General features: G+C 33.8%; 5 protein-coding genes across 7 annotated transcripts; 4 read left to right on the top strand and 1 right to left on the bottom strand.

Annotated features, from left to right (window-relative positions):
- Positions 1-308: 308 nt before the first annotated feature.
- BNAA09G34270D (protein NCA1) lies at positions 309-3,249 on the top strand. The gene is made up of 8 exons (XM_013856264.3): positions 309-493; positions 678-1,098; positions 1,175-1,409; positions 1,480-1,625; positions 1,769-1,856; positions 1,929-2,075; positions 2,687-2,839; positions 2,942-3,249. Exons 2-8 carry the CDS (start codon positions 701-703, stop codon positions 3,002-3,004), a joined length of 1,230 nt encoding a protein of 409 aa, XP_013711718.1. The 5' UTR covers positions 309-493; positions 678-700; the 3' UTR covers positions 3,005-3,249.
- A 3,404-nt stretch (positions 3,250-6,653) lies between these two features.
- On the top strand, positions 6,654-8,845 carry LOC106414228 (floral homeotic protein APETALA 3-like). 2 transcript variants are annotated; one of them, XM_013854914.3, is made up of 7 exons: positions 6,654-6,895; positions 6,982-7,048; positions 7,137-7,198; positions 7,288-7,387; positions 7,569-7,610; positions 8,198-8,242; positions 8,423-8,845. In XM_013854914.3, exons 1-7 carry the CDS (start codon positions 6,708-6,710, stop codon positions 8,615-8,617), a joined length of 699 nt encoding a protein of 232 aa, XP_013710368.1. In that variant the 5' UTR covers positions 6,654-6,707; the 3' UTR covers positions 8,618-8,845.
- Positions 8,846-9,831: 986 nt separating this feature from the next.
- Positions 9,832-13,780, bottom strand: LOC106412187 (ethylene-responsive transcription factor WRI1). The gene is made up of 7 exons (XM_048741142.1): positions 13,419-13,780; positions 13,243-13,325; positions 13,096-13,104; positions 12,898-12,986; positions 12,699-12,823; positions 12,193-12,269; positions 9,832-10,635 (listed from the first exon to the last, which is right to left on the bottom strand). The coding sequence occupies exons 1-7, from the start codon at positions 13,619-13,621 to the stop codon at positions 9,974-9,976; spliced, it is 1,248 nt and encodes a 415-aa protein (XP_048597099.1). The 5' UTR covers positions 13,622-13,780; the 3' UTR covers positions 9,832-9,973.
- A 3,199-nt stretch (positions 13,781-16,979) lies between these two features.
- On the top strand, positions 16,980-20,134 carry LOC106414947. The gene is made up of 6 exons (XM_048741141.1): positions 16,980-17,696; positions 17,965-18,125; positions 18,210-18,257; positions 18,373-18,480; positions 18,586-18,855; positions 18,933-20,134. Exons 1-6 carry the CDS (start codon positions 17,321-17,323, stop codon positions 19,020-19,022), a joined length of 1,053 nt encoding a protein of 350 aa, XP_048597098.1. The 5' UTR covers positions 16,980-17,320; the 3' UTR covers positions 19,023-20,134.
- Positions 20,135-20,837: 703 nt separating this feature from the next.
- On the top strand, positions 20,838-23,163 carry LOC106412018 (vesicle-associated membrane protein 727). Of its 2 annotated transcripts, none has more exons than XM_013852905.3 (5): positions 20,838-20,992; positions 21,179-21,416; positions 21,504-21,702; positions 21,803-21,923; positions 22,799-23,163. In XM_013852905.3, exons 2-5 carry the CDS (start codon positions 21,227-21,229, stop codon positions 23,009-23,011), a joined length of 723 nt encoding a protein of 240 aa, XP_013708359.1. In that variant the 5' UTR covers positions 20,838-20,992; positions 21,179-21,226; the 3' UTR covers positions 23,012-23,163. The 2 variants fall into 2 exon arrangements, with proteins under 2 accessions (XP_013708359.1, XP_013708360.1); XM_013852906.3 differs by having other exon boundaries at positions 20,849-20,992; positions 21,215-21,416.
- The last annotated feature ends 1,435 nt before the right edge of the window (positions 23,164-24,598 follow it).

The following is a 24,598-nucleotide window of genomic DNA, read 5'->3' as shown; positions in this document are numbered from 1 at the left end:
AATTTTAGACACCCTTGACCCTCCCTTTGACACCCTCCATAAATGACCGGAAATGACACGGTTGATGTTCGTCGATCCGAGGTTTTCAGAATATTTCTGATCGTTTTAGACCAACAACCAAAGAACACCAACGTTTCTATCAGATATCACTCTAGGCTTTTTAACCCGAAAAAGCAATATTCGAGAAGCCTAGTCTTACCCGTAACCACGACTCCCTAACCCACCCTTGACCGTTTAAACCATTTCCCGACCGGATAATGATTAAAGTAATCAGTCATAATTTAAAAGGGTAGAAGTGTCATTTAAGAAAACACCTATTTTCATTGAGGAAAAGTAAAAGGCCCAAATACAATCCACACATCCTTCCTTCAATCTTTCTGACTGAGAGAAACAGATAAAACTCTGAGAAACAAAGAAAACAAAAGCTTACAATAATAATAATAATCTCCATCGATCATCGATTGCAGCTAAAGAACATCCGAGTCCAACCAAGGTTTATATACATCTCTCTCTCTCTCTCTCTCTCTCTCTAATTAGCTCTGAATCTATATCTGAAATTCCACTTCTCCAAGATTGTTGTCAACCCTTCAATTTATAGCTACCGAAGTTCTTGTTTTTCAGCTAAAAGAATCGATCTTTTCGATTTTGGATTTGAAAGTTTCATTTTTGATGTGTAGGGTTTGTTGGAATCATCTTCACAATGACGACTTCTGTTTGCCCTTTCTCCAAAGCTGCTCGTCCCGACGATGCATCTGCTGCTCGAAAACAAGCCGACACGACACCTTCTGCTTGCCCTTTCTCTAAAGCTGATGCCTCTGCTCGGAAACAAGGCGAAACTACTGCTTCCGCCTGCCCTTTCTCCAAATCTGACGCCTCTGCTCGGAAGCAAGGAGAAGTGGCGAGTAAAGGATGTCCTGAAAACGAAGGAAGAGTGAATAAGGAGGAGGACTCTACTCCTGATTCTGCAACGGTGCCTGCCAAGTGTCCGTTTGGTTATGACTCCCAGACGTTCAAGCTTGGGCCTTTTAGCTGTATGCTGTGTCAAGCACTTCTTTATGATAGTAGTAGATGTGTGCCTTGTACACATGTATTCTGCAAGTAAGTCCTAGTTGCTCAATCATCGTCCTTAGTGTTAATATTTGGTTCTTGATAGTGTTTTTTTCTTTGAATGCAGAGTGTGCGTATCACGGTTTAAGGACTGCCCTTTATGTGGTGCTGACGTCGAAAGTATTGAAGCTGATGAAAGCCTTCAGAAGATGGTTGATCAGTTTATTGAAGGCCATGCTAGGATCAAGAGGTCTGTTGTGAATAGCAATGATAAAGAAGAGGTCGAAAATGATAACAAAAAAGTGATTTACGCTGATGTTTCCATGGAGAGAGGTTCTTTCTTGGTTCAACAAGCTATGAGGGTGAGTTTTGTCTCGAAAATTTGTTGAGTTCTTGTTATGGACCTTGTTCTTATTCAACTTGTATGCACAGGCATTTCAAGCTCAGAACTATGAAAGTGCTAAATCAAGGTTGGCGATGTGTACGGAGGACATTAGAGATCAACTGAAGAGAGAGGGCAATACACCAGAGTTATGTTCACAGCTTGGTGCAGTCCTTGGCATGCTCGGTGACTGCAGGTATGCTCATTGTCTCCCTTTTTTATCAATCATCACCAGTCTCGAGTTTCATAGGCTGAAGAGACTATTGATCTTTTGTTTGGTGTGTTGAAACCTTTCTTTTTGAGTAAGATGGTTAACTTAGTTTGTCTTGTTACTTGCAGCCGGGCAATGGGAGACTCAAGCTCTGCAGTCAATCATTTTGAAGAGAGTATTGAGTTCCTTATGAAGTTGCCGATGGATGATTTGGAGGTTTAAGCACACTGTTTGATATTATTATTTTTTATTGTTACCATTTTCTAACAGTTATTGCTGAACTTGCAGATTACACATACACTTTCTGTATCGCTCAATAAAATAGGAGATCTGAAGTATTATGGCCAAGACCTAGAAGCTGCAAGGTCGTATTACTGCCGTGCTTTGAATGTTAGACGTGATGCAATGAAGCATCACCCCAATGCTCCTTCACAAGTAAGCATATGCCTTCATGTTATTTTAGTTTTTCTCTTCTTTGTTTAGTCCGGTGTGTTTGTTAATCCTAGCATGTTATTTTTAATGATAATCAACCATTGTCGCTAAATATTCTGCAATTATCCGATCTACTGACCTTATAGTATCATGTATTACCTCTTAATTTCTTAGAATATGGCAAGGAAAAGAGGAACTGAAGTAACTATTCTTAGTTCATGTGCTCATTTCAATATCTAGCTTAAAGAAATTTGGTGTTATAATAGTTATTAGAGCATGTGTGAAGGCTTAATTCTAGTTCATACGCTCTGTTTCTGGACGCATTTGTTATGTTGTTGGTAATCTTCTCTTTGGGTTCCTTCTTCTTACTTGGTTACTTGTCTAGAGAAGTTGAAACTGAAGCAAGATCTGTCTTGAAGGTGCAATATACTTTATGTGTTAGGTCTGATACGTAACATAGTACTCTGTACACCAATCTGCTATCACAGAGTCATATTTGAGAGTTAATCAGATTATTATTTAGTGGATAGATCAAGTGTTTAATAAATGTCTGGTTGGTGAATAAAAGAAACCTTTACTAACTTGGGTTGTTACTTCTTCAATCTCTTTTGTAGATTCTGGATGTGGCAGTTTCCTTGGCCAAAGTTGCAGATATAGACAGGGCTCTACAAAACGAAGATGCTGCCACAGATGGTTTCAAGGAAGGCATGAAACTGCTGGAGTCTTTGAAACTGGACTCTGAAGATTCTGCTCCTCTCGAGCAACGAGTAAGATTCTTGCACTACTTCCTCTCCCTTAGGTTTCTCAAAAGCTACTAAATGTCCGTGCAAATTTATCTGACAAATGTAATTTTTAACATATGAACGCAGCGTCTCTCTGTGCTGGAGTTTCTGAAGAAGCAAGTAGAGAAGCCTGCAGAAACTGCAATCTGAACTGATGCAGGCTTATGTAAGTATATATATATAGACTGTACTGTACCACTGTCGCATTTTGGCTGAAATAAAGAGACGAGAAAGCAAAAATGTTGTGTTTGCGCTTTAAGGATCCAAAGAAACAGAGTGATCTATATCTTGTGATGGTTTCAAAATTGTATACAGTCTATGAACTTACTATGAAGAAGCTGTTTGTAAGAATATAAGAGTTGTGGGAAAATCTGAGTGGTTGTTACTTCTTGGTAGATTAGATATTGATATCTTGCATATTTACATTGTTTTATTCATTCATTCATAAACATTTTCATCATATAGATTAGGATTTAGACATGTTTAGGTTGCATTTTGCATACATATGTCTCTATCAGGTATTTGAGTACCACATCGAGTTTCTGGAGACATTTGGGTGCATTTGGAGCTCAAAAAGGAGTGTTTAGAGTGGTCATTGGGCGAGCAAGGCATGGAGCGACCAGTCCGGAGCGACACCACCAATTCGCTCTGACCTCCCTATTGGAGCGACCTTACCAGAGCGACAGGGAGAGGTCGCTCGCGGTTTCATCACTCGGAGACGCGAGAACGAGCCCGTAGCGACCTCCCGGAGCGACACCACGAAGTCGCTCGCATCTCACGCCCCTCTCGGAGCGACCTCCCAAAGCGACACCCCGAGGTCGCTCGCGTCTCTATGGCGAGACGGCACGAAGCGAAGCCTGGAGCGACCTCTCAGAGCGACCCACTGAGGTCGCTCCCGAAGGCCGGAGCGACTTGTCGGAGCGACATGCCGAGGTCGCTCCGCGCCTATTATCTGCTCGATTTCTATTTTACTTAAGGGCCTTTTGGTCATTTCATTATGCACGTTTTACATTTCAAAAACCTATGTTTTAAACATCTTTTGTAGCCACCAGTGGCAGAAGAACTCTCTTGAGAAGTTCATCTCTTGGATTTATTGAGAAATACACAAGAACTCTCTTGAGAAGTTCATCTCTTGGATTTTGATTTGTTATGTTCTTGTGTTCTTGTTGATTTCTTATCTATTTCTCTACATGATTAATCTGAAATCCAATATGGGTTTAAGAGGAATCATGGAGATTAGTGAGTAATCACCTTTTGAATTCATGGGTTAGGGAGATTAAGGGTGATTAGGTTAGAGCTAGGATGTTTTAGTGTAGATCATTCATATTTCCTTGCTAGTAGAGTAATCATAATGCATCTTCTGAGTTGGCCACTCAGTTGTTGATCCTTAGGCATTTCTCACCCGAAAGGTGTTCGATGAAATGCCCGAGACAACTCTCCTAGGCTTTTAGTATACTTTGCCAAAGACATTTGTTGTTAAAGATGCTAAGATAGCTAATAGACTTGTTAGTAATGATTGCTTTCATATTATTCAACCAAAGACATTTGATGTTTGAGATATGTTAGCAAATGAGCATTCATCTAGACATAGAGCTTGCTTAGAATTATGTCTAGGCTTAAGGTTGATAGTTTGATTGATCATTTGTCATCCTTAGTTCGATACTTGATCACCCAAAGTCTAATCCCTATGCCCATGAGTTCTCTTTTCCCTTAGTCAAGAAAGTATCATTCTGTTATTGCTTTCTAGTATTAGTAGTAGTCTAAAACTCATCTAAATCATTGGTTGCACTTAGATTAAGTGAGTACTTGCATTCTCAGTGCTTTGATATCCCTCAGAACTGGTTCGACAATCTTCTATACTACAACATTTGTCTTAGGAGCCTTGAAAACTCCTAACATCAGATATCTTAAGTGACTAACTAGAGTTGTGAAACTGCTTTCTGTGTTCCCTTTTCAGTGTATAATGAACAAAGACAGAATCAGAGATTGAGTCGTGTTGTGATAGGTTCTAGCTAGATGTGTACTGCTCGTATGTGTCGAGTATCATTTAAGATGTCTACATTGACCGACTATGAATGAGATCACGGTGGTAGAACTCAAAATCGTGATCTTTAACTCTAAAATGAAACCTTGCGCGGAGTCATCTTTTTGATACTTCCATTCTTAGGCTTTTATGAGAAAATAAACTCAAATTATAGCAAGTTTGATGAAATAAAATCTAATTTAAAATGATAAATCTAGGCATTCAGTTTTTGGGTTGGGTTAAGGTCGGTTCTTTTCGAATCCGAATTTTTTGGATTCTAGAAATTTAAATTTAACTAAGTATTTTTAAAAAATTATGTTCAGGTTTGGGTTGGACTTTTCAGGTCCATGTTGGTTTGGATCTATAGTTAAAAGATTTGTAAAATACCTATTTTCCATGTGATTCACGTCGGGTTCGAGAATACTTAAGACCAAAAAAACTCAAAGTATTCAAACTTCATCAAAATTTAGGTGAAATCGATCATATTTATTTAAAATTTTGTAAAAATAATCAAAATGTTAATAACTAAAATTTAACAATTTGAACTCTAAATTTAACATTTAAAATTTAAAATTACTTAAAATGTTACAAAATAATAATAAATACTGCCAAAAATATCACAACTAAATCATAAATTAAAATATATAAAATAGAACACGTAGAATCATAGTTTTGGATATTCATATTTTTTGGTTATGTATAAATTAGTTTTTCGAGTCAAATATATCCATGTCGGTTTTTTGGTCTGGATCAATTAGATCGGTTCTATTTCCTTCGCGTAGAGAAATTTTGGACCCAACTAAATAATTGTAAATTTTTTGTTCAGTTTCAGACTCGGTATTTTTGGATCGGTTTCGATTTTGGTTTTGGATCTTGGTAAAATGTTCAGGCTTAGATAAAACTATTCAACTATCTTTGAGTTAGAAGAAATCTCTTAAATAATATTTTAATGTTTTAAATCCTAACTTTCAAACTGTTTATGTTATCCTTTGTTTGTAATTCCGTCTTTTTAATGAAAAAACAGTTAAATAATTTAGTTGAGGATATTAGCACTAAAACTATAAAAATTTGTAATGTTTACCTTTAACCACAGAAACATGTTTTGTAGATATTTTATTATACACCTTTAACTTCTACTAACATCCTAATATTTTCTTAAACTCCTTGGTTTATATTATATCACATGCATCGTTACAAAGGCAAATAAGGAATAAATATTGTTATCATTCAGGAAACATATATGTTTCCTGGTTAAATAACTCCCATCAAGTCAAATCAAAGAATTAAAAAACATTAATCCCTTAATTCAGCAAACAAAAGTACAATCTTTGCTTTTAACCAACAAGATATAAACTTGGTTCAAACCTAAACTTTAGTTTACTTTAGGGTAAGGGCAAATAGGTAACCAAATTCACCTGCACTGAGTTGACGTTTACAAACGACGTTAAGTATGTCATCGTGTAAACATTAAACAACGTAGAAACTTAACGGAGCTCTGTTAATAAACAAACGGAAAGCAAACTAGTCCCGTTTATAGCTTCGGTCCCCTCTTCCACCTATAGGCAATTGATTTTAATTTAAGCAGTGTCTTGTGATTAACCATCATATATGTCCATTCCACTTACCAAAAAGGAAAGTTTATCACTTAGTTTTCATCAACTTCTGAACTTACCTTTCATGGATTCGGCAATACCTTCTATTTTTAGCAACTCAAGTTGGTCCTTTACTTCTTTCTCTTTCACTTCTTTCTTCTTCTTGTTATTATATCTCTTTGTCCTCTCCGCCAAATCTCTTCAACTAAAGATAAACAGAAACTAAAAAAGAGAAAGAATGGCGAGAGGGAAGATCCAGATCAAGAGGATAGAGAACCAGACCAACCGACAAGTAACATATTCCAAGAGAAGAAATGGTTTGTTCAAGAAAGCTCACGAGCTTACGGTTTTGTGTGATGCTAGGGTTTCGATTATCATGTTCTCTAGCTCTAACAAGCTTCATGAGTTCATTAGCCCTAACACCACGTACATAATCTCTCTAAAACTAAATTTTAAATGCTTTACTTTTCTTCTAGTTAATGACTTTTTGTGTTTTGTTTTGTTGGTTATAGAACAAAGGAGATCATAGATCTGTACCAAACCGTTTCCGATGTTGATGTTTGGAGCGCACACTATGAGGTTTTCTTCTTCTTAGATCTTGATTCTTGTTCTTGACATGTGTGTTTTTTTCTTTGGTTTTGTGAATTTTGGTTATTCGTCCTTGTAGAGAATGCAAGAAACCAAGAGGAAGCTGTTGGAGACAAATAGAAAGCTCCGGACTCAGATTAAGTATTTTTTTTCTTTCTCTTCTCTCATCATCTCTCTTTAAACTTAAAAATCAAAACTATAAAATTATAATTTTTTGTTATTAATTGTAGGCAGAGGCTAGGTGAGTGTTTGGACGAACTTGATATTCAGGAGCTTCGTAGTCTTGAGGAAGAAATGGAAAACACTTTCAAACTCGTTCGTGAGCGCAAGGTATAATCATATTTGCCCTTATCTAGGGTTTTAATTAACAATCTTATCATCCGTTTCCAGATTTCGAATTGTTTTGAGTTTAGTTACATATGTTAGAAGACTTTTGTTGTATTAGTTACTGTTGAAATTGCTACATGTGAGCCGTTATTTTTATTAATCCATATGTATGCTAATCATGCAGTTTAAATCCCTTGGGAATCAGATCGAAACCACCAAGAAAAAGGTCAAAACTTCTTCTATCTTCACTCATTTTGCATTTTTATCATACTATTTGTCTCAATATTTTCGTGTGATGTGATATTATGCCCTTGCTAAAACTGTTGATAGCACTATCATCTAACCATGCATGTCACTGTTTGCGGCATCCAACTTTTCAAACTTAACTTTTTATTCTATTTTTCTATAGTTATAGTCTTTAAATCTTAACGTATATTTGATAACGAGATTAGTAGATCTTCTTAATTAAGTATTCTTGTGTTTGGAAACTGTTACCTAGCATGAGTTTCTTACAATTATAAAATGAAAAGAATAAGCGACTCATGGGAACTTCAGAATCCAATTAACTACGATTAATTGATTCCAAATATTTTGAAAATTTTAAAATATAATCAGCTTTTGTTAAAATATTACTATTTTTTGTTAAATTCATGGAAGAGGATTTTCTAATTAAGGTAATTGATAAAAGGAAAAGCCAAGAGTATATTATAGTGATGGCATAAAAGCTAAATGAAAGTGAAGTGGATTAGACAGTTAAGAGTCTTAATCATTTCAGTCTCTTCATAGTTTCTCTTCTGGTTTACTCAATTGCAGAACAAAAGTCAACAAGACATACAAAAGAATCTCATACATGAGCTGGTACTGTCTCTTGTTTCCCTCTTTTTTGTTTTTGTTTTAGGCATAATAGAAGTGTGTTGAGATGGAGTCACTCTTACGTTTTCTCTTAGTGAATGACTTCAACATGTCATGTCACTTGGAGTTAACAATGTTGAATGTGGAATATATATGGCTTTTAATATAATTTCTTTGATGAAATAGGAGCTAAGAGCAGAAGATCCTCACTATGGCCTAGTAGACAATGGAGGCGACTACGATTCGGTTCTTGGATATCAAATCGAAGGATCACGTGCTTACGCTCTTCGTTACCATCAGAACCATCATCACCATTACCCCAACCATACCCTTCATGCACCATCTGCCTCTGACATCATTACCTTCCACCTTCTCGAATGATTAATGGTTAAAAAAGGTTGCTGGTGTTTGTCATTATCTACCTACTGAATAACTACTTGAAAAGCATAAGGCTGGTGTTTGTATACAACCCTAAACTATCATGTTGCTTAATTATGTATTTCTTAGAACCTTAAGTATGGATTGTGTGATCAATAGCTTGCTGCTTTGACTTATTGTGGATTGAAACGTTTTCAACACTATGTATAATATTATGCAGTATTCACTACCTCCTACTTACCGTTTACGTACTCCTTGTTTTTAGGTTTTTATTCTATCGGTTAATCCCGGTAGAAATACACCTAGTGTTAAAGAGTGAATTTTTCCTCAAAAGACTATGACACACTAGTCTAGCCTGCCCTTAGAACACCATTAATGGGTTTGAACACGTGTAAGTTTCTTAAAGAAAAAAAAATACTCCTATTATTAGTATAATCATTTTATTTTTATTTAGGTTTAGTTATACCAATGAAACAATAGTAGAGTGACATCTGTTTTCTTTTATACTCAACCGGTTCTTAAAAACTTATATTAATAACTTCATTTTGTTCTCTCTCCTAATTTTGATTATTTTTTATTTATTTTTATAGGTAAAAACTTTTTCTAAACTCTCGTTGGAAATGCTCTTACTCCGTCTTTATCCCTATATTATGGTGACAATAATATTACATAGTCGGTTCTGCCTTTATTTTATCAAAAAGGTCGACTAAGGCAGCTCGTATGATTTCACATTTAGCTGGAGGATTGGCTATCTTTTAATTCAGAAGGTTACATGAATTCAAGAAACTGAGGACTAAATATAATTAGCTTGATATGAATTATGTACAAAACTAGAAGCTTGAATGCACGTCACACTTCTTAACTTGAAATAGTAGTCACACATCCCATATTAGTTATAGTTGCTGGCTTGCTGCTGAGAAGCAATAGCCTTTGAAGTACTGTAGTTTCCCTTTGTATTAATGCCTGAGATTAAGCTTACTTTCTATCTTGCTTGCTTTCCAAGAACTTAAGTGCAGTAGTTTATAGATACACTTTTTATGATTCTTCAACTTTAAATTTTATCTCCATTGGGGCTTAGCCCAAGTCAATATTTTGTAGATTAAGGTAAAACAGTTTCTGAATCCATTTTATATTGGCCATGCAATTGCAATCTGTGAACACTACCGTTTTATGGTTCATTTAGTTCTTAAGTTTTTGTCTTATCTTAAGAATAGACGAGCGGAAAAGAGAGCTAAACATTGACTGTCAGAACCAATGAGTAAGCCCTGAAACAGAATACAAACCCTAGCAGAACTCAACAAAAAAAAAAGAAGCAAAAGAAATAGAAAATTCAACCTAGAAATGCAAAGCTCTCCCCCCTCAGACAGAATAGTTACAAGAAACAGAGGTTATTGTTGTTGTTGTTGTTGATGAAGCAGAGTCAGTAGACAAGCAAGACAACGGTGAAGACGACAATGAAGTTGGGCTCTCTCTTCCCACCACAACAACACCATCGCAACAATCCAGATTCTCCAAGCTCAAGCAGTCTTGCTTCCCTTCCTCGAACATGAAGTCAATGTTATCCTCAAACCCCATCTCATTGAAAAGCTCAGGATACTCAATGGGATTCTCACTCGAGAGATTTGAATCCGTCAAAAACGGAGCAAACCCTGAATCCATCATACAGAAGTCCCAAGCCAGCTCATTGCTCTCCGAAGAATCAATGCAGCAAGTGACCACCGCCTCCTCCACTTCTTGTTGTTGTTGTTTTTTCTCAGTCTTCTCTTCTTTAGCTTCTTGCGGTTCTTCTTTTTCGACACACTGCTTCACTTCTTCTGTAGGCTCTTCTTTAGCTTCCACTTCTTGTTTGGCTTCAGCAAGAACAGCTTCTTGATGATTGGCTTGGCTCACAGGGAATGGGAAGACACCTTTTTTCTTTAACCGGTCGATGTAGTTACTAATGTCGAAGTTGGTCACTGCGTTTGCGCCTCTGTACTCTATAGCCGCCATGTCATATGCAGCTGCAGCTTCCTCCTGCGTATCTGCACAACCAAACAAAGTCAGCGTGTTTGAAAGTAACAGTTTTCACATAATTGTTTGTTACTTCACCAAACATGTGTTTCAATATGTATTTTAATGTTTTATTTTTAGAATTTTAAGATGCCTAATAAAGACAAAACACCAAAGGGAATTAGGTGAAGTGTTAGTGGGGACAACTAGGGTTACACTATAGGTGTGTGAGATGCGTATAGAGTTGAGGCGTGGACGAGACCATTTCTACTCCACTCTCCGCCGCTCTAAACGCTAAAAGGAGTCCAAGTTTGTAGCTTAAACAAATGCAACAATATATAAATAATTAACACGAACGTACAATTACTGACTAATTAGCAATAATTAATATCCACCTAGTGTCAACTCTAAGCTCTAATAAGTAAAAACTATCACTATTAACTTCATAATTTTACACAATAAATTTAGAAGATTTCCACAGAAAAAAAAAATGCTATAAAAGTAGGATGTTAGAAGACTATAATTTACATTTAAAAATAAAGCAGACCAGATTTTGTTCCTGAGGACAAGATGAAAGATATGGTAGAGAGAGAGAGATGAAACATGCACGTGCGGGCTCGTGACTGCTACTGAGAACAGACTCAACTCTTAAAACCATTCTTTAATGAACCACCACACAAACAAAAAAGTAGACCAGATCGACCTCGGGTTTGGTCCTAGCCCCTCTGAACTAATTTGTCCTTTTTATGAAGTGAGAGTGTTACCACGTGAGCTACGCGCTACACGCGCCCTTACACTTGTAACGTTACATTATTCTATACATTTATTCACATCTACTACTTTCATTTCTTTTGTTATTATGCTCCTGGCTCTCCTATTTTTTTTCCTTTTAAAAAAAAATCTGAATAATATGTACCCTTTTGTTATAACTTATAACACTGCCTATATTTTTGCAAAACTGAATCCGAGAAACTTTAAAAACATCTTAAATTTTTTTAACTTGTTTTCTTTTCAAAGTTAGATCCATTAATAACCTAAGGACCCGATCAAAAGAATTGAAAAAGGGTAGTATTACTTTTCAGTAAAGAGTTGGTGTTAATATTCCCTTCTGCAGAGTTTTTAATTTTTGTGTTCAGAGTATTGGATCCACAAAATGCAGAATTTAAAAGGTAATTATGCAGGGATCACATAGTTAAATAATACTCTGAAAATGTTGATTTTATTAAAGATAAAAATCAATTAGTATGAAGTGAGGGGACATGATGTCAAAACTCTCGTCTCACGTGAGTGTGTAAACCCCCACTCACTGCCTCCCCATTATGTTTATTCTAATTGACCAACTAAACAAATAATTATTTGCTTAATCACAAGTATATAAAACTCGTATAAAATATAAACTAACTCAAAACATTGTAATATCTATTTTCAAATCAAATACCAGAGTAGTTTTTGTTTTTAAAGGATCCGTTATGCCCAGTAGCTTATAAATATTTGATTACGATAGTGATTCTTAAAAAAAATTTAAAATTAATCTGATATTATTTAAAACAATTTATTATTTAAGAATAAAGAGTCAAGGATGTACGTACTATAAGTGCCGAGGTACAAGTACTTGTTTCCAAACACCCTTCCAATCCTAGCTTCCCATCTTCCGTTATGGTGATGCCTGTTTTCCCATAATTTGCTTTTTTATACTTTCTTATTTTTTTCAGAATATAAAATGGGAAAGAAATAACAAAAAATGTTTAATACATGTAACAAATCATTTGCGAAAATCAAGCTATAACTATCACATATTTACAAATTACAATAAACATCTCAATTGTTTTGCAGGAAAAGTACTTAAACAAAAGTTAACTATGAGAGAGAGAGAGAGAGAATTTTCTGAAAGCAAATCTTCAGGAAAATAAAGTCCAGCTTTTTAATTCCCAAAAAATCACATTTCCTATTTTGATTTGTTTTTCTTTAGTCACCACCCTATTAATTACTTTTTCAAATAATGCGGAAAAGGAAGATTTTAATTCCTGATTTTGGTATAATTAATTTTCCAAATCAAATTAAAAACAAACACGTAAGTAACAAAAGATAGAGAAACCTGGCGACGCCGCGATATTTAGAGACGCCTCTAGAGAAACCACTGCTCTGGCGGCGGAGAGAAGCCAAATACTCTTCCTTTGTACATCTCTGCATCTCCTCCAACTCCTTTGTGTACGTCTCAGCCTATTTGGATCATTTTTTTAAGTTAATTCAACAAGAACAAACATGCATCAATCAATCAAGTTATTTTTTCTTACCGGAAAGTTCAAGATGGTGTCGGGACCCCAGTACTTGAGAGCAGCTAGATCGTACGTATGCGCTGCTGCTTCCTCGCTGTCATATGCTCCTGCAATTACGGCGTCAGAGCAGTTGAGATTCCATTCGTTCATCCTCTTGACCAAATCAAACTCTTTTTAATTTCTCAATTTAAAAGAAAATAATTTAAAAAAATTTACCCAGATAAACTGATGAGTAGAAGAACAAGGCGCAGAGTGAGGCAGTGAGGTTGAGATCAAACAACAGAAACCAAAATCAGATTAAAACAAAAAAAGGACAGATCTTTATTACAGAATCAAGATGGGTTTTTTGTAAAAATCAAGAACCTTGTTTGCCTTTCTTGTTCTGAATCGAATTCCACGAGCTTTTGTCCCATAGATGAGCCTCGTATCTCCCTGTCCATCTATGTCTGAAACATGCAATCGAAATGCAGTTTAGAAAAAAAAAAAAAACTCAAATCAAATCTAAAAGAATCAATCATTTAATTTTTTTTTCTCTCAACCTAGTGACTCCTCTGTAGATAGAGCTGCGTCTGGTGGAGGCAGGACTGGTGGGATTCTGTGGTTTAACATCAGTAGGAATAGAAGATTTCTTAGCCCTTTTGGCTCGTTTGGGCCTTGGAGTCTCTGGTTGAGTCGGAAGTATACAAGCCGAAGAAGAAGTAGAAGAGGAGGTAGAAGGAGAAGTGGTTAAGGGTCTCTTCATTAAAAAAAACTATGAGAAAAAAAGAGAATGAGATTTTGTGTGTTTGGGGGAATGGAATGGAGTGGCTTTACCAAAAGGAGGAGATGAGAAAGGGGAAGTTTAAATAAAACCCTCAGGACTCTCAGGGGGAGTAAAAGGGCTTATGGGTTTGATTAACAAAGTGTTAAAAACAAAAAAAAATAGGTGTAAGACCAAACACTTGGCCTTCTGTTGCAGCCATGCTACCAATAGCTTTACTCTCCACGCTGTCCCTTATTTTGTTTTTGTATTTTGATTTTCTGTACGTTTTCCATACATTAATTTTTTGTACGTTTTATGTTTTGGCAATTATTGACTAGTTTAAAAAAAAAACTGGGAATCTTTTTTTTTGGAATCCAAAATAAAGTAATATATTGTGATATTATTGAGTCAATGGTAATGCAATACTATGATTGTAAATAACAAAATATGTCAGTTTTCTAATATTAAATATGAATTGAAAATGCTGAGTAACTAAGTATAAATTACATCAAACTGTTGAGTTGTATTAAATTTTTTTAAGTAAAGCTAATCATGATAACAAATTAAATGTAAAATTATTTATAAAATTATTTAAAGCTAGTAATTATAGTAAAATTTAATATATTAAATTAAAACAAATAAATTTTTGTTCGTTAATAATATAGCATACATTTATAGAAGCCAAGATTTGACTAAAACCGTCGAACTAACTACAAGTTATATTTCCTCCATTTCACTTTAATTGATGTTTTAGAATTATTTCTTGTTTTATTTTAATTGATGTTTTCAAATTTTTATGTAAAGAAAATAAATATAATTTGATGTTTAAGACCATTTATATTCTGTAATATGATTTTTCATTGGTTGAACTAGTTGTAATTATTATTTTTTAAGAAAATAAAAATAATCTGAATAAAAATTAGTAATTTCTTAATCGGTATGTAAAAACTTTAAAATTAATTATTGTAAAACAGAGGGAGCACGAAATAATTTTCAAGCTTTATAAATTTGTAACGGCTAAAATATGTGTAGATGACTGTTTAGATTTTTTAGAACATAAGTTATATATTTTACTTTTGGAACAATATGATTAAAAAAACTTTTTAGTGTTAAAAAGAAACCGGAATTGAATAATCTTAATTTGATTTTGTTTGAAAATTTATTTTTAAAATTATGGAATCTTATAGGTAGCTGTTTTATTTTAGAAAAGATAATTGGTAAAATACAAATATTTTTCATCTATATGAAAGATGTATAGTCTTTTTCCATCTTGAAAATTAAATATCAATATTTCAAAAATCTATCAAATTGACCTATTAAATACTAAAATTTTCTAGATTTTTATTTATATGATTTTAAATGTTCAAAATATAGTATATCAAGTAAGATATATATAGTCTCTTGAATAAGTTGTAGCCTAGCTAAATTAGATGCATATTTTTCCAAAAAATGCTAGATGCTTAACTGGTAGTAACCCAAAGTCTACACTTAGAATTAGAACGCTTAACTGGAACATATCTATATGATCGCATCTATATCTATCCAGTAAAATGTCTCGTTGAAATATTTGTAAATGTAGATAGTTAACTGTCTATAGAAAAAAGTAATACTATATGTTATATATAATTGACTACATTATAATGAAATATTATGATTGTAAATAATACAGGTCAGATTTCAAACCTTAATTTATAAATTGAAAAATTAAGTAAATAAAATTTGAATTACAATAAATTATTGACACACTCTTAGAGCACAGGAATTACATTTGTACATGAGTAAGTGGATACAGTTAATGATATCACATGTACGGGACTGTCAACTAGCCTTCAAAGACCGCAGGTTGCGCATAAACCCCTTCTTCACGGTTTTGGTATCTATTTCAAATAACATTAGCTAGCAAACGAATAAAAAACATTATAAAAGCAAAAGCCGTTTTCTTAAACAACAATATTATCTTAATTGCTAGCATAATAGCTTAGCTAAATTAAAAACTTTCACACATTACCGGAAGAAACATCAAACATGGCGAGTGTTCTGACACACTTTGTGTAGCCTAAGATGTAAAGAATATATGATCAAATTAACCAAACAAATACTACTCATTACACTTGGTTAGCATTTAGCAACAAAATCCAGTGACTATAGATAGGTCTAGGGATGATCAGTGCATCTTTTGATAAGAAAAAAACATTTCTAACAAAAAGATATAATGTTCTTCCCAGAACATCTCGTTTAAATGTTTACTACTATTACCGGTATAAAAATGACTAGACGTTGAATATAGAAATTGAAAGACGAGTGGGATCTATATATATAAAAATATGTTCGCCTCCCTCCTGTGATGCCACGTCATCAAGTCGTGCGTTATGGGAGTGACACGTATCCCATTTTATATTTGGGGTCAAAATAAAACAAAAAGCTGTCAGGGGTAATTGAACTCATCACCTCCAGTACTGGTAATTTCTCTTAGAACCACTAGGCTAAAACCACTTTTTATAAATATGTGGCCGCGAAAATACTTATTATCGTGTTGGCTGGAAGTCCATGCTTCTTCTGCTTGTGGCCAGGGCCGGCACTGAACTGACGTCAAGATAAAGATCGTGAAGTTAAAAACTTTGCTCCAAACAGTTTTGCAATGTTTCAAATCTTTATAACTTGATGCATATAATATATATCAAAATACATTTGTTGTACACGCTTTTATTAGTTTTGCTTTTAAAAGAAGGTATTTGCAGTTATAAATGTTTTGTGCCAGTGAAGTAATGGTTGAAAAACCTCTATATATATATCATTTTAAAATAACATCCAACTTCTATATATAGTCAATACATATGTCCATGTTATATTCTAGACTAAATATTTTCTTTTTTTAAAATATAGAAAACAGTTTTTTTAGTCTACAAGCAAATGTTGTAGAGCAAATATGCATTATACAAAATAATATATATTTAAAATCCATACGCAAAAACATAAAAGTTGATATAAGCATCTTTCTGACAAATGCACACTCCACTATGGATAAGAATTAAAAAAAAAAACAGTATTGTTATCAAACTTTATCACAAACCACATTTGTACATCTATAATTATGAGTTGGACAATTAGTTAATTTGATACAATACAAAAGCAAATATAATCGAAAAACAGCTATACCACTGCATACTAATAAGTAACACATAACAGATAACCAAATTTTTGAATCTTAAAACAAATTTCAACTCGATCATTTAGGGCATCTCCAACTCCACTCCATATTTTACTCCAAAATTGAGAAAATGGAGTGGGAAATGGAGTAATGAACAAAAAATAAAAGGATTACTCCATTTATAGAGTAATGCTTTTATTTTTTGTTCATCACTCCATTTCCCACTCCATTTTCTCAATTTTGGAGTAAAATATGAAGTGGGGTTGGAGATGCTCTTAGTGAATATCAAATTGACTAATATCCCGCCCGTAGGGCGGGCCGACCCTAGTACTATATATGTTCTTTTCCAAGGCTGTAAAATCTAGTGATTAAGACTACAAACCGTCTCTTCCACTTTACTTCACTATGTCTTTCCAGTTTCACTATGTCGTTCCAGTTTCCTCTTCTCTAGTCGTTATAAAAGACATGATCTGTTTCTTCCTCTCACACTCGTGACTCGTCCTGAATAGATTTCGAGTTCTTTTGATACCGACGTTAAATTTCTAATAGTTATGTCTTACGTTCCTCCACATAAACGACATGAAAACGTAGCACTCAGGGCATCCTCTGTTCCACCTTCTCTTCTTACAAAACACAAAAATACAAAGATAATCTACGCAAACGATTTCATCTCCAGGTGGTTTCTCGTTGGTTCAGAGGACAACAACAGCTTTCAACTTGTCCCCGTTTCTTCAGAATGGAGAAGAGAGTCAGAAGACAAACCGTTGGTAATGTTAGCGAAGAGCGAGTCCGGAAAACTGGAAGATCCATGGCTATGGGTAGCAGAGAAGGTAGAGAATGATCTTATGTTGGGATTTGGTAGGGCAAAGGAGACGCTCCTACGTTATGCATCAGATGATGTCAACCTCAGATTGATCACTAGGTTTGGTAAAGCTGTATTCAATGGGTAAAGAGTTTGACTTTTCCTCAATTTTCTTACACAAACACTTTATTATATGGTGCAGATTAGTGATAGCTGATAAGCCTTGTTTTGGTCTAGTGTAAGAGTATTGTAATTACCTTAGGTTGTTTTTGCAGTTAGGCAGACAAAGTCTTGTTTACGTTATATTTTGATACACGAGTTTGATCTAACATGCAACTTTCAAGTTAACATTCACATATGTATCTATATGGTGCAGATCAGATAACTCATCAGACACTTTACGAGATGATAACGTAACTAAAAGGGTGCTGGAAAAACTCAAGAGATCATTTCGTACAAATGTTCCAAAGTCATATGTCGAGAACACTGTGTATGGAGTGGTTCCTAAGATGGGATTCTCTGTTGAAGAGACCAAGGAGTTGTATCATGTGAAGGTGGTGTCTTCTTTTCCTTTTATAATAAATCGTTGTCCGTTGTTTCATTTTGAAAAGTTTGAAGTTTGGTTTATGGTTTTGTAGGTGTTTGACAACACTCGTCCTGATATAACCATCTCTTGTAAATGTATGGTGGACCAACAACATCAACGACTCAATTTCTATAAGGCAAGTTTCTTTTTTTCCTCTTCTGGTTTCCCACATTTTTAGTTATGATATTAGAACCTGTCTCGTGTATCTTCTTCAGGCGGAGCTTAATGCTCTGAGGCACTTGATTATCGATGTATCCTGCCTTGACCAAGATCTTGACATGAGGCTATCGGTTGATTCAAAAAGGACATTGACCAATCTATCAGTGAGTCAGTTTGGTCTATATTTCATTTATAGTATCCAAGAAAATGAAATGAAGCTTAGTATATAAATTTTAAATAAGTAACTTTATCTTTTTGATTGTATCCAGGAGAATGAGATCAAAAGTCTCAAAGAACTGACAGTTTCAGCAGTGATAGATCCAAATGTTAAAGGTGGGTTAAAATGGCCTCTTGGGAAATTATCATGTGGTGATCGTTACAGCGTTTGCGGCGTATGGCATACCGTCACAACTACATACAGAAACCAGACATTGAGGCTTCAAGTCCGAGAGGCTGATCGGTATGATTTTAGAACTGGAATTGGAGGAGCGTCAAGGGAAGTTTTTCTCAAGTTAAGAGCCTTAAGCAAACTACTCAAGGTAACATTCATGCTTCCTAGAATTGTATAGTATAGTCAACTAAGTGACAATAGTTTTTTTTTTGTTTACAATGTCAGGAGGAAAATGTGGAGGGGAAATGTGTTTCAGACATGCTGAAAGATTGTCTGAAAACAGTGTGGGACTACTTTTTGAAGATACAAGTGTAGTAGTCACTGTGTTTTCTTGTGTGTTTGCATGTTTTTGTCACTTTACTCCAAACTTTGCTGCTTTTACTGATTTTGGCTCATCATAATTTGTGGCATTGTCCACAGTATCTTTTGGATTGGAAAACGTATTTGATTAATAAAGTTGTTATTGTTTAGTTTTTCAACTTTGTTTGCTTGTACCATTCTCTTGCTGTATCTCCAATTCTCTTGTACACTATTTTAGTGTTAAAATTACACTATGTTAGTGTAGTTTCAGCACTAAAAAAATTATTCCTCCAACCACAACACCAAACTTCACAATAAAAGCTATTTATAATAGAGATCCCTTTATAATATTATATGTATTTATGTTTTTGATTTTCATTTAGTTTACTAATAAAATAAATAAATAGTGTTTTAGTGGGGTGAATAGTATTTTAGTGTAGTAAATAATATCAAAATTATAGTGTTGCACTAAAATGATGCGATTTTTTTATGTTGGGTTAGAAAAAGCTTTTATGTCCAAATCACATTAAAATAGAGTTTTAGTATTAGGTTGGAGATGATCTTATAAGGGCATCTCCAACCATGACATCAAATTAAGTGTTGAAATTACACCAAATTTGATGTTTTGGTGTCATCTTTTTGTCATCTCCAACCATGACACCAAATATTACACTAAAAATAATATATATATATATATATATATTATTTTATATTTTTCAGTTTTAATAATTTATTATTTATAATTGATAAATAATTATTTATCAAACTTAGATATTATCTTTGTTAAAAAATTATAATTTTTACGTTTATATAATTTATTTATATTTATATTTTTGGTTTAACAATATTATACTTTATGTATTTATTGTATATAAATATTAAAAATTACAAACTATTAATTATGAAAAGTACATAACAAAATAATATATTTATTTTATGTTTTGAGTGTTTATTTCAAATTTAATATGCAATTTAATCTTATCCAGCCTATGTTATTAATTTTTTTATGTTTTATAAAATACTAATTAAAAATTTATAGTATTAAAAATAAAATATAGAGTTCTATGATATTTTATTTTTAATAATATAAAATATTACCATTTAGTGATTTCTTACTTAACATAAAATATATTTTTTTAATTATGTAAAAATAATTAAAAATACAAATAATACAGTATATTTATGTTTAGTTACAAATTTGAACTAATTAATAATAATAATTGGGCTATATTATTAAATAACTACAGTAAAATATGTATATTAAATATTTGGTGTAATGAATAGTGTTACATCAAATTTAGTGTAATACTATTCACTCTATACCAAATTTGATGGGATGATGTAATTTTTAGTGTTCCATTTAAGATGAATTTACACGAAATTTGGTGGGATGATGTCCGATTGGAGTTTTGCAGATTTGCAGATATATTTCCTATTAGTGAAGTTACCCTCAAAACATAAAATATTCATTTTTATGAGATTAAAGTTGATACATGGGTTGAGAAGATAGTTCATTAATCTAAAATTACAGATACAAATAGATAATCAGGTTTATTTTCAGTATCATATTCCCTTGTTTTAATTTTGGATATCTAATAAACCAGCTATTTGAGGTTTATCTGAGCTAAATGAAAAATATAGAAAGTAAACCGTAAAACCGAACAAAGTTACGGTGTATACACTTTGAAACGAAAAGAATGAATATATAAACCAAAATGAGGAAAGAATGGATATGGTTTAAAGTTTAAACCAACAAAAAAAACAAAGAACCGAAATGGATAAACCGAAAAGCAATCAATTAAACGATATATGTATGCTAATTACTTTTGTTTTGTATTCAAAGTGTTGAATTAATAATCAAAGCATTAAGTAATGCCATTACGTCTCTGATAACAGAGCAGCACATCGTCTCTTTGCATATTCATTCCACAGAATCTGAGCATAATCCTCCAATCATCATCATCATCACCTAGCCAAATCTGAAGGTACTCACTCTCCTTCTTCCTCTCTCGCTCGTTTGATTCCCGCTCGATTTAGCTATAACTGTTCATCATCTTGGTTGTTTGTTTTTTAGGCTTTCGTTTTGCGTGATCTATAACTGACCTGATCACTTGGGATTCCATATATATATGTTTACGTATCTATTTTGGTATTTTTTTGCCATTTTCCAGATCTGATCGTGTATTGGTGGTTGACTTCTTCTCCAGAGGCTTCAAAAAATGAGTCAGAAGGGTTTGATATACAGCTTCGTCGCCAAAGGAACCGTTGTTCTAGCGGAGCACACTCCTTATTCAGGAAACTTCAGCACCATCGCTGTTCAATGTCTCCAGAAGCTTCCCACTAATAGCAGCAAGTATACTTACTCTTGCGATGCTCACACTTTCAATTTCCTTGTCCACAATGGCTTTGGTGAGCTTTCTTAGCCTTTTTAGTTTGTACTCAATGCTCAATAGCAGCAAGTATACTTACTCTTGTGTGTGTGTGTGTATATGTTAGTGTTTCTTGTGGTTGCTGATGAGTCCACGGGAAGAAGTGTTCCTTTTGTGTTTCTTGAACGTGTCAAAGAAGACTTCAAGAAACGGTATGCGGCGAGTATAAAGAACGATGAGCTGCATCCTCTTGATGATGATGACGAAGACGATGATTTGTTTGGTGATCGGTTTAGCATTGCGTACAATCTTGACAGGGAGTTCGGGTCTGTCTCTCTAGCTAATGTCTGTTTCTGATTATCAGTGATTGTTATGGTTTGAAAAAAAAGTGTTTTATAGTGTTTTTATTTTGCTCCCTTTTAACAGGCCTATACTTAAGGAGCATATGCAGTATTGTATGAGCCATCCAGAAGAGATGAGCAAACTTTCAAAGTTGAAGGCTCAAATAAATGATGTCAAGGGGATCATGATGGACAACATTGAGAAGGTATGCTTTTGTTGTTTATAATTAACAGATGCAAAGAAGCTGAGATATTTTAACTTGCATATTAAGAACGCCGTTCTTGTATTTTTGGTTTGAGGTGAAAGTAGTTTTATCTGCAAGGTATCAACAAACGATATTTTAGAAATAATTGTAGGAAAAAATTACTAAACATGTCCCAACTTCTGGAAGTCTATTTGACACCAAATAACTGGATTCGGTTTTCATGGTAGTTCTACAGATAAAATTTCAATTTTTTTTTTATTCTTGCAACCATTATACATTAGTCTAAATGTGGTAAGGTGTATTTTGTGCTGATTACTCTGTTATCTGTCCATACGCCAGTCAACTTTTAAATATGTGATGTTCTGAGTCTGTTAGGAATTAAGAAGTTGCATGCAGCTAATGAGTCTTTGACTGGCCCGTTTATTTTATTTCTAGGAAAAATGGTACTGTTTGATGTTCTCTTTTGAATGCATGTCTTTTGGTTCATCAAGATTACCAATGAGTCATATAATCTGGATAGGAATTTACTGGGGAAGAGTAAAAGATAGATGGGATCATTATAGCATGAACACCCTTGCTTCTCATAACATGAATCAGTTGTGCTATAGTTATGATTCAAGTCAAGTTATCACCTGTTGCTTTTGCATTATGGATTATGTTTGTATTTGCTTTAAGTTTGAAGTCCAATACGTTCTAAACAGAGTATCTCCAAATAATTGTCAACATAATCCAGTTTTTTGGTGTTGGAAAAGGTTACGCAAACTAGAATAGAACCAGTTAGTGTAAACAAATTATGAGAATTTTGTCACAGTATCTCCCACAATAGATTGGTTCATCCTTTTTGTAATGGTTTCTGTGGATGTGGATGTTTGCAGGTTTTGGACAGAGGAGAGAAAATCGAACTTCTGGTTGACAAAAGCGAGAACCTTCAGTTCCAAGCGGATAGCTTCCAGAGACAAGGAAGGCAGCTAAGAAGGAAGATGTGGATACAGAGCCTGCAGATGAAGCTGATGGTGGGAGGTGCTGTCATGTCCTTTATTCTCATCGTTTGGGTTGTTGCTTGTGGAGGTTTTAAATGCTCATCATGATGTTTGTATCTGCACCTTGTTTACACACGTAAGACACATGCTCATGTTTGTACATGTTGGAACATATCATCATCATCATCATCATCATCATCATCATTCCCACAAGCTATCTATCATGCAATATATAACAAAGAAGCTTTTTGTGATTTCAAGTTTTGGCGTGTGTTGTTTGTATAGGTGAATGAATGTCTTTATAACCGACTCTTGTATCAGTGCTAATTTGTTTGCATTTATATATTAAAATACTTGTCTAAAAAATGTTATAAACCAAGATAAGGATTCAGAAAAGCATATTGTATTTCTTTTCATATATGCCTTTGAACTCTGTGGATGATGAAGCAAAGAGCAAAAGGTGAAGCGTAAAGGGAGGTAAGTAAGGGCAAAGATCACATGGGCTGGAAAAAAAAAGGGAAAGGCACAAAGTCATTCTCCATGTCTGATACTTGTTTCTCGTTTATAAAGTGGATAATGAAATCAATTAAAGAGAAATATTTTAAATTATCCCCATTGATAATATAACTAATATAAGCAAACAATTTTTTTTAAAATATACCATATGATAAACAGATAAAAGTATATAGTAACTGATGAGCTACTCTAGTAAGTGCAGGTTTTATGGATACTTGCACGGTATTAGAAATCATTCTACTAGATAGAATTGTCTGAACTTATATATTTTGCAGTTTTGTAGGTGTAGACACCGCACATTTGCATCTTTACACTGTCAACTAGAACCACGTGAACTGTTTTTAACGATTTTTGAGCAAAATGCGTTTGCTGTATAGTTAGCAGGTCTTTTGGGCCAGTTTCTAACAGAAATGGACCAGTTATTTTCCCTTATTTGGAGCCTTCTAAATCTAGGGCCGGTTCTGATGTCATAGAAGAGGTTTAAAGTATCTTTGGTTCTCCATTTCTCTATCAAAACCTTAGGTAGTTGGCTAACCACTGACACTGAGATTAGCATTTTAAGGATAACCACTGAAACTTATAGCTATCAATTAGTCTTAAATATTTAAGAAAATGTTTAATAAAATAGAGCTTGTCCAGAACAGCGTTGATTTGAATATTGAATTATAATGCTGCACCCAAGAAATTTGATTTTTCTTTTCTACAAATACCATCTATTAAGTTATACTCCCTCCGTTTCATATTAAATGTAGTTGTAGAAAAAAATTTATGTTACAAAATAAGTATCGTTTTCAAATTTCAATGCAAAATTATTAATTTTATTTAACAATTTACTTTTCTATTTGTTAAAATATGGTTAGGTGTATATGTAATTATGTTTTATATATAAAATATAAAAAATTAATTGTTTCTTCAATCTTTGTGCACAAACTCAAAACGACATTTAAAATAAAACGAAAAGAGTATTAGATTGGTTGCAGTGGATTTCAGATGGAAACATTTACCGACAGATCATAATTTACATGAAAAAATAGATTTTCACGTGTTCAGATTCACTTGGCAAAACAATCCGCATGGACATTTTGGGATCTATGAATAAAATCTACATAAATAACGTTAAACTGATCTTGAATATTTTGGAAATATTGTAATTCTGATCTAAAAGCAGGCCAGTCCAGA

This window comes from Brassica napus, chromosome A9 (genome assembly GCF_020379485.1).
Source record: "Brassica napus cultivar Da-Ae chromosome A9, Da-Ae, whole genome shotgun sequence".
Taxonomy (NCBI): domain Eukaryota; kingdom Viridiplantae; phylum Streptophyta; class Magnoliopsida; order Brassicales; family Brassicaceae; genus Brassica; species Brassica napus.
Note: the sequence above shows the minus strand (reverse complement) of the source record. Positions and strands in the feature narration are given on the sequence as shown.

Coding starts and splice junctions, on each gene's coding strand:
- LOC106412187 (XM_048741142.1), bottom strand. CDS start 13,621: ATGAAGAGACCCTTAACCACTTCTCCTTCTACCTCCTCTTCTACTTCT. Junction 13,326..13,418: donor ATCTACAGAGGAGTCACTAG/GTTGAGAGAAAA, acceptor TGCATGTTTCAG/ACATAGATGGACAGGGAGAT. Junction 12,270..12,698: donor AAATATCGCGGCGTCGCCAG/GTTTCTCTATCT, acceptor ATGGGAAAACAG/GCATCACCATAACGGAAGAT.
- LOC106412018 (XM_013852905.3), top strand. CDS start 21,227: ATGAGTCAGAAGGGTTTGATATACAGCTTCGTCGCCAAAGGAACCGTT. Junction 21,703..21,802: donor AATCTTGACAGGGAGTTCGG/GTCTGTCTCTCT, acceptor CCCTTTTAACAG/GCCTATACTTAAGGAGCATA. Junction 21,924..22,798: donor TGATGGACAACATTGAGAAG/GTATGCTTTTGT, acceptor GGATGTTTGCAG/GTTTTGGACAGAGGAGAGAA.
- BNAA09G34270D (XM_013856264.3), top strand. CDS start 701: ATGACGACTTCTGTTTGCCCTTTCTCCAAAGCTGCTCGTCCCGACGAT. Junction 1,626..1,768: donor GGCATGCTCGGTGACTGCAG/GTATGCTCATTG, acceptor TGTTACTTGCAG/CCGGGCAATGGGAGACTCAA. Junction 2,076..2,686: donor ACCCCAATGCTCCTTCACAA/GTAAGCATATGC, acceptor TCTCTTTTGTAG/ATTCTGGATGTGGCAGTTTC.
- LOC106414228 (XM_013854914.3), top strand. CDS start 6,708: ATGGCGAGAGGGAAGATCCAGATCAAGAGGATAGAGAACCAGACCAAC. Junction 7,049..7,136: donor TTTGGAGCGCACACTATGAG/GTTTTCTTCTTC, acceptor TCGTCCTTGTAG/AGAATGCAAGAAACCAAGAG. Junction 8,243..8,422: donor AGAATCTCATACATGAGCTG/GTACTGTCTCTT, acceptor TTGATGAAATAG/GAGCTAAGAGCAGAAGATCC.
- LOC106414947 (XM_048741141.1), top strand. CDS start 17,321: ATGTCTTACGTTCCTCCACATAAACGACATGAAAACGTAGCACTCAGG. Junction 18,126..18,209: donor AGGAGTTGTATCATGTGAAG/GTGGTGTCTTCT, acceptor ATGGTTTTGTAG/GTGTTTGACAACACTCGTCC. Junction 18,258..18,372: donor CCATCTCTTGTAAATGTATG/GTGGACCAACAA, acceptor TATCTTCTTCAG/GCGGAGCTTAATGCTCTGAG.